Source organism: Triturus cristatus, chromosome 5_1 (genome assembly GCF_964204655.1).
Source record: "Triturus cristatus chromosome 5_1, aTriCri1.1, whole genome shotgun sequence".
Taxonomy (NCBI): Eukaryota; Metazoa; Chordata; class Amphibia; order Caudata; family Salamandridae; genus Triturus; species Triturus cristatus.
In genome coordinates, this window is record NC_140587.1 from 916,838,304 (window position 1) to 916,851,844 (window position 13,541).

Here is a 13,541-nt window from a genome sequence, read left to right on the forward strand (position 1 = left end):
CCAGCAACCCGCAAGGGCAGGAGGGCCCACAGGCCCAACCAACCCCGGAAGAAGCCCACGCAGCCAGGGCAAAGGAAAGGCAGAGAGGCCTAACGAGACCCCCAGCAACCCAACGCCGGCCCAAACAGAAGGCCGGAAGAAAGAACAAGCACAGGAAACCACCAAAACGGAAACCTGAGGAAGCAGAGAAGCAGAGGGCCAAGAAGCAGAAGAACCCGGACACCCAGGAGCCAGGAGGGAGAGCACGACAAGGAGGCCCAGCCAGAGGCTACTCAGATCCAGAAGGAAGCCCGCAGACCTGGAGCAACAGGAGGCAACCCCGGAGGAGCCAACCCAGAAGCACCGAACACCCGGACCCACACAGGGCCGGACAAGGGACCCGCAGCCCAGGAAAAAAGAAGAGGGCGGCCAGCCATACAGGAGCAACAGAGAACCGAAGCTCAACAGAACCCAACCGAACCCCAGGAACCAGGCAGAAACAGGGACACCCAACGAAAGGCGAACCAAGCCCAGGAAAAAAGCGCCGAAATGAGCAGGCCCAGAAGGACCGACCAGAACACGACACGAAACCAAGAGAGCACCCCGCCATGATCCACCGAGAGAGCACAGGCAAGGAAACACGCCCGAAAACAGGCGACCACCAGACGCCCAAAACCAGCAGAAACCGGAAACCCCAGCATACCTAGAGGGGAAACCAGAGCCAAGTCAAGGACACAGCACCAGCGAAGAGAGCCAAGCCCCAAACAAACCAGGCACGAACGCCAGAGAGCCAAAACGCGAACCGCCACTGGCAACACACCCCAGGGGGGACTCAAAGGAAAGGGAGAGCAGGACCCAACCCAAACCGTCGGAGAAGCCGATCGCCACAGGCACCCCCAGGGAGCCACAAGCAGGAAAAAACCCGTCCCTACCCAGCGGAACCACAGAGACCAGGCGAGAGCAGGACCGCCACAGGCAATAGGAGGGGCGACCAGCACCCACCGAAAGAAGCCAAAGACAAGCCCAGAAAACGAGCAGGACGCCGCAGTAGCAGAGGAACACAAGGCCACACCAAGGAACCCCAGAAGCCAGTGGCAGAGCCAGGAGCAAACAAAAAACCAAAGCACCCAGCACGGAAGAAGGCAGAAACAGATGCAAAAAGGAGGCAGCCTCAGCAAAAGAAGCCCCCCAGCACAAGGCCACACCAAACTCCAGGGAGCGCAGACCCCAGAAAGGAAGGGGACACCGCACCCCAGCGGACAGAGCGAGCAACCCCGAAGAGAGGCAGAAAAAACCCACGGCACAGCCAAACACGGCCCACAACCAGCGGAACCGGACGGCAGCAGACGAACAGAGCCAGCCGCACAGGCAAGAACCCCCTGGTAGGGAATCCAACCTAGGAACCCAGCCCACTCCAAGCCGGACCACAGCACGGGTCCCAACAACACCCAGCCCCAGGACCGCGCAGAAAATGCCAAAAAACAGGCAGACCCCGGCATGACCAAGAGAGCAAGAGAGGGGAAGCCCAAGCGTACAAGAGAGGACCACGAACCCCAGACCCACGACCCAGGGAGTCCATGTCCCACAGAGGCAAAGCGGCAGCCAGCAAGCAAGCCCACAGACACCCAGTGGAGCAACACAAAAGCCCCGAAAGGAAAGCATCAAGGGGACAAGGTGGCACAGACCAGCTGTAAGCAACAGCGGATGCGCAGCGCCAGCCCCGGCAGCCAGGAGCAGGAGGCCGCAGAGGCAGAGAGCCGAACCGGCGACCAGGCCCCTGCACGAGAGACAAGGTCATACAGACAGCCTACCTGGTGAACAAAAACACCGGCATCACCGCACACCCCAGCACACCATCCCAGCCACCCGGTACACCCAGGAAGCCAAGGACGAGGAACAGCCCAACCAGGCAAGAACCCCAGCCCCGCAGACCACACACGAGGGCAGAAGAGGGGACGCAGAGCAGCAGCAGAGAGCACGCAGCCCAAGCAGGAGGCCCCCGGTACAAACCCCGGCAACACCAGGAGCCACCCCCACCCAAACAGGCCAAGGCCAACCCGTCCAAAACGTAACAGGAGCGGGAGGACCGGCACCACACCCAAAACAGAGGCGCCACAGGAGCAGGGGAAAGGAGCAAACCAGCAGCGCGGGAAGAGCAGGAAGCGCCCAAAGACAGAGGCGCCCAGCGGCCAACAGCCCCCGAAAGAAAGGGCCACACAGCAGCCCCAGTGCACAACTAACAGAACCAACGAGAGCACCACGGGAACGTAACCCCAACACACACCGGGGACAGGACAGAGAGGTGCGGACACGGGGAAAGAGAAGGAGCACACCAACTCTACGTCGCACCACGCAAACACCCGAAGTGCAGCAGAGAACCGCAAGTCACACAGCCACACCTGACGCAAAGGCACCGGAGCTCCCCGCAATAACACCACGGACGGTACACAAGGATACCTACAAGTGCGCAAGGCGCAGGGAGACCAGGCGAACAGCGCAGAAACACAGTACACCGAGCCCAAGTCAGGCTCCAACCCGGAACCCTAGCCACAAAAGAGGCAGCCCACGCGGGAAGGCAGCATCCACAACCGGGAGGAAACCAGCACAGGCAGAGGCAGCAGCCAGAAGGAGCGTCACATTGCCGCAGTCACAAACTCCGGCAGCAGAAGAAGCACTCGGACACAGGGCAAACGGGCAGGAAGGAGGAGCAAGGATCCACGCACCCCAACACCCCCAAGCAGTCAAGCGACAGCGAAGAGGAAGGACCAGGACAGCGCCAGCAGCAAGGGAAACCATGGGCGCGCCGGGATGTAGCTCAGCGGCAGAGCGCATGTTATGCAAGCATGAGGTCCCGGGTTCAAACCCCGGCATCTCCAAGAGCCCCCGCCAACCATCACGGACCTGAAAGAAAGAAAGAAAGAGCACCAACGCATAGCGAAGAACCATAAAACCGCAATGCGGGACTCACCCAGGGCAGGGGCCGGACACCACCATCAGCAAGGCCCCCACCCCAACAGTAAAGGTAACCCACGGTCGCGTCGTTCGGGATGGAGCACAGCAGTAGAGTGCATGCCTCGTATATCCTCATGAGGTCCCGGGTTCAAACCTCGGCATCCCCAGGAGCCTCCGCCGGCCAACACGGACCTGAAAGGAAGAAAGAGTCCAACGCAAAAGCGAAGAACAACAACACCGCAAAGCGGGACTCACCCAGGGCAGGGGCCGGACACCACCAGCAGCAAGGCCCCCACCCCAACAGTGGAAATTAATTTTTCGGCACACAGGAAACGCGGCACGTCTCCCAAACGCCCAGCTTCAGGAAGACGTGCACGCGACCCGGAAGTACCCGGGAGCACACCAGCCGTAAAGGTCCCGCAGGAACCAGGCAGCACACCGGCCACCACCGTCACGACCCCCAGCAAGCCCGGCAGGCCAGGGGACGGACCAGGAACGCTCCCCCCGCCCGCACAGCCAGGCAGCCAGGCGGGGGGAGGAGGAAAGGAACGCCACACCAGCCCAGCAGGAGCAGCAGAACAGCACACCACGTCTAATCTGTCGACAGACAAAAAAAAAGAACAGACGGGATAGTGGGTAAGTACTGCTTATGTACTCCCGGTGGGAGGGGCAGTATTAGGGTCCCAGCATGCCTTCTGCTCTTTTTTTCTGTCGGGAGATAGTTATCTCCAATCTGTTTATGAAGGGGACGAGGACATAAGGGACCTGGGGGTAATGGCTAAAGCTGTTGACCTCGAATGTGGGGTACCGGGTTCGAATCTCGGCAGGGACGCTCAACATCCTGTGATTCTGGGCGAAATTAATGTCCCTGTGTCTAACAAAACAAATGTGTCCGTCTGTAAGGCAACTGGTGCTCATGTAAAGCGCTCCAATACCTTTGGGTCGAGTTTGGCAGTATATACACTATAAAAAAAGTTAAATGTAAACAATCCGTGGCTGAAGTGGGCTCACCAAACGCCCACACTTTGTAGGTATGTTGTACTATACTGGTAATATGAGGTCCCGGCAACAATGACGGCGGTCTGTAGGCGAGACCTAAATAGCAGGAATAAAAAGTTCTGCAAGAGTGAAATAAAAAACATGGAAAGTGCAGGTGGCTGAAGCAAGAAGCAGAAGCTGGAATCAAAACTAGACGGCCTTGGTAATCAGCAGCCCCAGCATTTGAGAGAGCCAGGGATAGGCTTCTATGAAACACTTTGGGCCCCTGCACTCATTCTGTTACAAATTAGGCACTCCACGATGCACTACACTAGCACATCGCACTTTACACCACAGACATCACAGAGCAGTTCATGGCATTGGAGAACTGCACATTGTCAAACGGGTGTAATGCCATCACTGTCATGTATATGTCTTTGGCACACAAATCCAGAACCCTCTTTGCCCATATTTCTATTAGTTGCTCTAATAACCTTGTCAGACAAGGTGAAAGATGCAGCATGAGATGGACCAAGGGAGCACACACCTCAGCATGCCACATGCGGGTATCCACCCAGACTGGCCAGTCATCCCTGCAGTGTGTGTGCGGCAACCACACAGACCTGTTACTTTGCTGGTATGTAGATCCACCCTCAGGCCAAGAGATATTACCTGCTTGAAATACATACGAGACTTACAACCATCTAGCACAAACTTAAGTAACCTATTCCAAGAGTTGATCTAATTAGGAATATTGATCTGCCTGCAAGGTAATTACAGCAGGATTAGGAGTGATTCACTGCGTTTCTGTTGCAAAAGATGCAAATGAGCACAGTCATTTTGTTTTCCTGAGTGAAAGCAGTCGTTAGAATAATCTAGAGGAAAAGGAAGACGAAAAGATCGAAGGGTAGAAAGACACCCGGGAAAGTAGACCAGAATCCGGATTAACTTGTTTTAATATAGAGTAAAATTATGTGAGATATGTATTCACACCAGAAAACCTTATTTTGACACAAAGTCATAAATCTTTAAAAAAAAATGTATTCTTGAAAAATAAAATATCTTTAGCGTTGCAGTCTACTACAGCAACACATTTAAAGAGAATACATAACATTATAGGCCTTGTTTTAAGTATGATTTGTTATAATGGTTTGCAGCTTTGCAGTGCTCCAAGCAACGCCTGACAATAATGGGACTGCAGTTTAAACAGCACAGCGTAAAGGAAACGAACTGCAAGGGATATGTTTGCGCGTGGTACAGTTGCGCAAGCAACTGTTAGCGCAGGAATTGCAGTTACATGTAGTGTGATGTTGATCGCACTCAGAAATGACCAGGTGTGCTAAAGATCACACCCTTTGTTAAATTCCGCCAGGTCAAAACTGTTGAAATTTAACAACCTAAAAAAAGACCTGGTATTTATAGTATGTTATTCCCTAAAAAGTCAGCCAAGCGATAATTATCACATCCAATCAATTCTCAACACCTCGGTATTGGACTTTTATTGTATGCAATAAAATACACCAACTCATAATCAGGCCATTAGTTGGGGAGAGGATGTGGTGTAACTGCCAGAGCTGCTGACTTTTGAACTGGGAAAACGGGTTCGAGTCTCAGCGTCATCTCAACATCCTGTGAATCTGGGCAAATTACTTAATCTCCCTGTGCCTAAAAAACAAAAAAATGAAAATGTCCTTGTGTTATGTAACTGGTGCTAATGTAAAGCGCTCCAATACCTTCAGGTCAAGTTCACCCAAAAGAAAACTGCAAAAAAAAAAAAATGAAAAAGGGTCATCCGCACCGCTATTATTTGAAAGCTTTATTATGATGCCGCTACTGCCCATGACTTCAAACCTCCCCTGTTTGCAAATTAACCTCCTCAACTATGAGCAGTTCTGATGTACGTCTTGGGCTATTTCCATTCCCCCCCCTAATATGTCGGTTTTTCCACTGACGTCATGCGGCACTGGAGGACACTGCGGCATTGCACAGGCAGAGAGGTTGGTGGCTTCACCTGAACTACACCCAAATAATGAGACAATTTGGGTAGAAGGCCATTACAGGATTAGGAACTGGGGGAAATCACACATTCAGCTGGGAGAAGCACGACACAAATAAACAGATGCTTTACGGCTGCGAAGAGAGCAGGTTCACCAGGCAGAATGTCTGACAGAAGCAAAGAATTCACTATCTGCAAGCAGCCTTGGGAGTGGCACAGCAAGTGGGTCAGTGCCTGAATCACATTGCTCTACGCTCAATATACTGAAAGGGGGAACAAACTATATATGATGCTGGAAAGGCACTTCTTTCTCATCAAGGAGAACACAATGCCCTTTTGAGGATTTATTAATGAGTATAAAGAGCAAAGATGTCTGCCCTGTACCAAAAAAGAAACTAGTAAATCAATAATAGCATACTGCATCAAGGCATCTGAAATGTACTAAATAAAAACACAGAAGACCCAACTGAACAGCAAGTAGAGTGGATCATTCCTGAATCCCACTACTCCCAGCAGGACCACTCACAAGCTTGCACAGCCATCTTGAAAGAGAGAATAGAAAATCCTTTCACCAGACCATAGTCTGTTAGAAGCAAAATACTGTAGTTCTCCCTTCCCATCTTACCTCATTCCTTCTGTGGATCTGTTTTGGTGGTTGTGGTACAGCTGCGGAATGCCCAGCATGGCCTCAGTGAAGACTGCGAGGAAGCCTAGTGTTTCTACGAAGGGGACAAAGTCCAGGCAGAGGTAGGTGATGTATCCCGTCACAAAGGTAAAACTCAACACGCACTGAAGGTAGTCCGGGAACCGGCTCCAGTGCCAAAAGCTGTTCATATCAAAATCTGAAAAACAAAAATTGCCTGCAAAAATCAATACATTTCCCTGCAACAATGTATTAACCTGATAATTTGAAAAAAAAAAAAAGAAAATCAAAAATAGACCATAAAAACAATACATTTCCCTGCAACAATGTATTAAGCTCAGACAATTTTTAAAAACTAAAAAACAATAACAGTTCACAAAAAATAATACATTCCCATGCAACAATGCATTATCCTGACACAATTTAAAAACTGGAAAAAACAAAAACAGTCCACAAAAATCAAACATTAACAATAGAACTGATGACCTAAATTAACTGAAAAAGAGGAGGAGGAGCAGCAGTCACATTTTTTGTTACAACACTGAAACGAATGAAGGGAAAATCCCAATGTTAATAGTGGCGAAACTAACAAAAAGGCATTGTTACAGGGCGACTAATTGGCTAATTTGTTTGCAACCCGTTTAAAACACAACTCCTTGTTAAATGATTAAGAAAGAAAGAAACGATAAGTCTTTGCAAGACAGGAAATGTGATTGCATCTAGAATAAAATCAGCCCGAGACTTGCAAGAGAATTATTATAAAGCACAGACTGAGGGAGCAGAACTAACTGTAATGGAATGAACCCTGATATTTACTCCAAGAGCTACAAAGAAACAAAAATGGGCTAGTCAAAAAACGTAGGACCTGTGTTTAAGCCTAGTGTCATTACTATCGCAGACAAGGTATTCAATTCTTCTAAGAAGCAAAAGCTTGGGGAGACTAGTATGTCATTATAAATACAAATACAAGTGAAACTAAAACCCCTCTGGATAGCCGTGGTAAGACAGACCTGCCAACTGTTTAAGTGCTAGTGTTTGTCGCACAGTACCTGTAATCTTCAAACAAGCACCCGCTAAAGAGACTTTATCACACAGTGGACACCAATGTCAAACAGAAGCCCCAAGGCAAATCGGGTTTCCATCTCATGAGTGAGTGCTTTGCACAGTTGAAGTCCATTAAAGGTTTAGTAAGCAGCCGAAACATGGCAAGTGGCCTCAGATATTTAATGGTAATTGTCTGAATCCGCAGTTAATTACCCTTTCTACAACTGCATGCACATATTGAGGGGAGGGCATCACACCCAGGTAAATACAGTAAAGCTATTAGCATCATCATCTAGTGGTGAATTTAGCTTACAGTGTTCAAGGGAAAAAACTGCTCTTGCCCAGGCCTACAGCAATCCAGCTCCTGTTCTCTTTCTTTCTAAGATGGCCTCTCTATCACACTGTGCAGCCCCTTCCCTTGCTTCACTAATAGGGATGCTAGCCCAAACACCCATTAGAAGAAAATACACGTCAGTGTGTTTAATGTATAGGTTTCAACTTTTCAATATATGTTGGAGATTACATTACCCATTAAGGAAGGAATGGCAGGGGCCAAACAGTGCAACAGAGACACTGACTTATGTAGAAGGAAAGGCAGAGCAGCAGTGCTGCGGAACTGGAAAGGAGCCTTTTCCTCACTCGCGGAGGCAAAAAAACAAAAAAACAAGCACTGGTAATGCATCGGTTTCGCCTATGTAATAAATAAAGAGCTGTTTTCATCAATCATCATTCGGTAAAGGGAAAAAGCTCCCTGACAAATAACACAGGAGTTGAGAGGATGTGGTGCAGCGGCCGGAGCTGCTGACTCGAGAGCTGGCGAACTTGGTTCGAGTTTTGCCTGCGCCACACAACATCCTGTGAGCCTATGCAAATCATTTAATCTCTCCGGGTGATAAATTGTTATATAAATATGCTGCATGAGTAAAAGGCAAAACTTTATAAAAATATAATTCCTCCAAAGTGGATGTTAACAGTATTTTGGCAGCGGGAAACTCATAAGAGACGCAGGAGAGGAACAAGCATTTGTAAATGCAGGAAAATATTCAACAGCGAATAGAAATGGAGAAAAGGTAAGAGGAACGCACAGGAACCAATGAGAAGCCAGGAAAGAGAGGAGGTGAGATGTAAGTCTCTTTTAAGTTTGTATTAAAAACAATAGATTTCTTCAGCACAGCGCAAGCGCTGTGCAGGCGAAACCTAAAATATAAGCTGGCAGGTAGAAAGCTGGCAGCCAAAGGCATGGCCCGGTCTACAACATTAGCCACAGGCCGAAGGGAGGATTCGGATTGGCTGACTAGCTTCCAACATGCTATACCAGGTGCTAATAATGGTTAGAGATGATGTCACTCATCAGGAGCTTAAGAAATGGCGGCAGAACAGAGCCCTGACACTACCCTCCTCCCTGACCCCATCAAGGCATTTTCTCAACCTTCATTTTTGCACCCCACGGTCATAAATAATAAGGTTAAAAAGTCTGGGGAATGGCATTTTGTTTGTATTTATTGTTCAGATTTGATTTTACTTCTGGTTTATGTTTGCACGACTGATCAAGGGTCCAAATGAAGAAGAGCTAGAAAAGAGTTAGAACAACACCCTAGTCGCCCATCACATATCCAAAAGGAACGTTCTTCATGTGTTGCTAATGTTATCCAAATCGAATAGCGCCGCAATGATGAAAGTGTTGAAGAATGACTAAGTCCCGACTGCAAAGGTTTCCTTGTCTAGCTGAATGCATGTGGGCAAAACCACAACGAGCAGGCGGTGCAACAATGCCAAGCGCAACCATCGGGAAGCGCGCCCTTAGGGCCCGGCCCCCCCCCCCCCCCGCCCCGGGCACACCCCTTTTAGCGTTAGCGTGGCCAGCAACCCAATTGGTTGCTGGCCAGTAGTAGTCCTTCTGGGGCACCACGTCGTGGGCTCAACGTCGACTTCCGGTAGGGAAGAGTGGAGGTGGGGCTTGGGGGCTATTTAGGCCCGGATCTCACCTCCACTCTTCCTCTCTTTGCGGTGATTCCTGCCCGGACGACGGACTTCTGTACTATAAGAGCTGATGTCAGAGAGACACAATCACGCTCACTGTCAGAATATCACAAGAGGGATATCACAGCCGGTGCTATGAGGAAGGGGGAGGGGAGAAATAATGAAATCTGCTTTCTCGACTCAGGTAAAGCTTGTGATGCCCCTACAGCACCCAGGCAGTGCAACAGCACAGCACAACACATGCAGCGGTTGCCTACAGCCAGTTCTGTTTTTCACTATGTGTGGCATTTATTTTTTAGGTGCACTCTATTCCTTCATCTTCCAGTCTTCTATTTACACTCCCTTGCCCCCAAGCATATAAACCAACTTTTTCACCAGATACAAAAATAACAGAGCGTCTGCCGCCGTTTCTAATTTGTGCATTTCAGCCTGCCCCTCCCCTTTACTTATTGTTTATATCCTCTGTGGGACAAATGTTCCCCAGTTCCAACTTGATGATGTTAGGACTGCAGGGGCAAAAATGTAAATCTGTCAGCGAGCACACACACGTGTGATAACAATCCACCCTTAAATGCTTAATGGTTTTAATAAGTTATTTTCACAATAAATGGGTCAGACCTACTGTCTTTGTCATAACTTTTCATAATAAACAGATCAGGCCTATAGCCCTGATCACTGGCTTGTCACCATAGAGAACTCAGTACTTGTCTATCAAGTATAAGCTTTTGACTAAACAAAAATGCAATTCAATCACTCTTTGGCAGTCGAAGCAACAAACGTCTGCCAAAATGTTACACTCAAGATAAGCATCATGTGGGCAGTGCCAACGCCCCTGTCTCAGTACTGGTTTCGAAAGCTCCTTTTCATTTAACTGCATGAAGTCAGCCAACAGTTGCGCTATCAAGGCAGACCTAAAAAAGGATATTGTTACTCCTATGGTGTCTCCATTACTGTTTGTCAATGAACTCTTTCCCATTATTAAACTGGGGTCATGACGCAACCTTATGGAGGCCTCAGAAATTAATTCTATAGGTGGAAATGTCGTGTTTTGGCGCCTGGTATGCGTACAAGATGGAGCTTCCTAAACTGCCCTGTTGTTTCACATCACAGCTGCACACTCTCACTAGTTGCCTTCAGTAAAGATGGGCCAATTAGTTATTTGTTTTCAATGCCCAGAAAGGACATGCAAGTGGCCGGACCCACCGTTTTACCAGGAGCCAGTGGCACTCCCAGCTCAGTCATCATACCAACTAGCTTGGTCAAGGCCTGTCCACACTCTGCCGACGCTGGGGGGCCCATGATCATAAAATCATCTAGGTAATGGACTACCTCCCTATGCCCTGTCCTGAACACAAACAACCACTCTAGCATTGAACTAAACATTTCAAAGTACTTGCATGATACTGCACAACCCATGGGCATACATTTGTCATAATAGAACTGGTGATTCCACTGGAAACCCAACAGGTGATAATCCTTGCGGTGGACTGGCAATAACCGAAAAGCAGATTCAATATCTGTTTTAGCCATGATGGCGCAGGGGCCTAGGCCACGTAATTTTTGCAGGGCCGCATCAAAGGAAGCATATGTAACTGAGCAAAGGGACGGGTCTATTGTATCGTTCGCTGACGTCCCCCTTGGTGCTGACAAGTTATGAATCATCCGGAACTGGCCTGGCTCCTTCTTGGGGACCACGCCCAACGGTGAACACACATACCCAGGCAAAGGAGGAGCAGCAAACGGGCCAGCCACCCGCCCCAGCGCCCTTTCTTTATCGACCTTCTGACTAACCACTGCAGGATGAGTGCGAGCAGACAGTTGATTATTGCATTACCCTACCAGGGGCACACCTTGCGCTAGGATGCGGAAGCCCATGGAGAAACCTTCAAACAATACCCTGGCTGCTTTCCTATTCAGGTACTGATTTAGCCAGAAAATCAGTTTCCCTAGATCAACTGGCGTGGGCAGCTCACTGTTGCGGGGCTTTAGGCTCTCTTCCCTTTTCTTTGGACTTTTTGATGCATTTAAACTCTGGGTGAGATGGGTGACCACAGTAGGCACAAGCGTGTTTGAACATGCAGGTCCCAGGGGCCCAGGTACACATTTTTCTATTAAAAGCCCAACATGTTCCTTTTTTCTCCCCCGCGCCCCCCTGCGAAGTCCGAAAGGGCTGTTTCATAGGCGCCTTGTTATTGACGCTCTCCAACCACACATTCACCTCAGTTTGATCCCAGCCCATGTCTGGATCATCTACCTTGGCCCATCTGAAGTCCCTATCATAGTCTAGCCAAGCCATCCCCCCGTACATTGCTTGAGCTTTCAAAATCTTGTTGGAATAACAAATTAGGGGAATAGCCAACTCTGGTTTCTTCTCCAGCATCACTATGGAAAACACATTAAAACCAAATAACCAGTTCGTGATTGACTCCTCAACCCTCGGTTTCCTCTCTCTGAAGGAACTGTCCTTCCCATCCTTCTCTTTAGGTTCAGCTTCCCTCCTCTTGGGTCTAATCAAGGAGGATAGATCGATAAAGTCCCCTTTCCAGATCTTTTCCCTGGTGTCTTGTGCAACGTGCAATGCCAATTTCCCACGTTTAGATAACACTACATCATGACTTCCCACTGGTTTGGAAGCACAGTCCACTTCCTTAGTTGCACACTCCCCTGTCTTACCTGCAATCACACCTGTTGTCTCGCATACGGCGGGGGCCGTAAGACCCACCGCCTGCGGTGGTGTATTTGCCTCCTTCTCATGTGCTTTGCCCAAAAGGGCCACCTGTTTATTCAATTTGCCTACAAGATCTGGTGTACCTATTGCTGGCGCCCATGGTGCTACCGTCGCGTTGCCGCTGCCTGGGCTCCCTGCTGGGGGTGCACCCAGTTGTGCCAAAAGTGTCGCCACCCTTGCCAATATGGCTGCCTTGTTCGTTTGCCCCCCCTCTGCTGCTGCCCCCGCCTGACCCGAGGTAGGGGGCACTATCACACTGGACACCCCTACTGCGATTGTTGCTACTACTGGAGCTACCAATGGCACTGCTGCAGGGGGCGGAGGAGTAAGCGTGGGTACTAAGGCCTTCAATGCCCCTCTAATATCTGCCAAGACTGCACCTATATCGCCCCGCCCTTCCAATGGTGGGCCACTTCCTGTCTGCAAGGGTATTTCCGGAGTAACCAGCGGGGGCACGCTGGGTACTGGCGGCACGCCGGGTAATGGGGTAGCCGGCACCGGGCTAGTAAGCCTTGGTGCGGGGGGGGGGTCCGCAGGCTTGGGAGCATAGGGAGCCCCGGTTCAGGTGGGTTTAAAACTGGCATTGGTAGCCCCACCGGCAGTGGGAGGACCAGCCGCTGAGGCATCACCGGAAGGTTAGGTGCATCCCCTGATCCCTTACCCCCTTTTCCTTTCTTAGCCACTTTAGGTTTCTTGACTAAAGGTGGAAATGCTGCCTTGGGCGGGACTATTGTTCTCCGAGGGCGGGCTCTCTCTGTTGGCTCAGCGACATCCTCACTATCGGACACTGGAGCCTCCCCCCCCTGTTCCTCCTCACTTTCTTCATCGTCCCTGCCCAACATTTCTAGGACCAACTTTAGTAATTGCGCAATCTCAGATTCTCCCCCTTTTCTCTTTGGATTGCGCTTGGGAGGCATGTTCTACAGTGGCTACTGCCCTACTCAACAGATATGCTCTGCGCTGGCTAAATGCCGCTGAGAAACCAATCAATCCTCTTGCCCCTTCAAAAAAAAAACGTCAATTCACCAGTAAGCAGTCAGCCCCACCAAGAGTGTATACTTTCCCCGTGGGTTTGTCAATATTGCTGCCACGAAAAACACAACTTTATTTTTTACCCACTGGTGGCCTACAATGCTTGTAGATCCCCACTCCCCTTCCCTTTATGGCTCAGGGATCAGTGCCCCAACCACGCTCGTATAAAACTCCCCAAGATGTAATTTCGCTAAAAACCTCTTAATGCC

The 13,541-nt window shown here is 49.7% G+C and overlaps 1 protein-coding gene across 2 annotated transcripts in view; it reads right to left on the minus strand.

Annotated features, from left to right (window-relative positions):
- Positions 1-13,541, minus strand: part of SLC66A2 (solute carrier family 66 member 2) — a 389,162-nt gene that overhangs the window by 148,055 nt on the left and 227,566 nt on the right. For both annotated transcript variants that reach the window (XM_085605944.1, XM_085605943.1), the window contains one exon: positions 6,531-6,747. In XM_085605944.1, the coding sequence (XP_085462070.1) occupies positions 6,531-6,747 (217 nt within the window). The remainder of the gene's footprint in view (positions 1-6,530; positions 6,748-13,541) is intronic.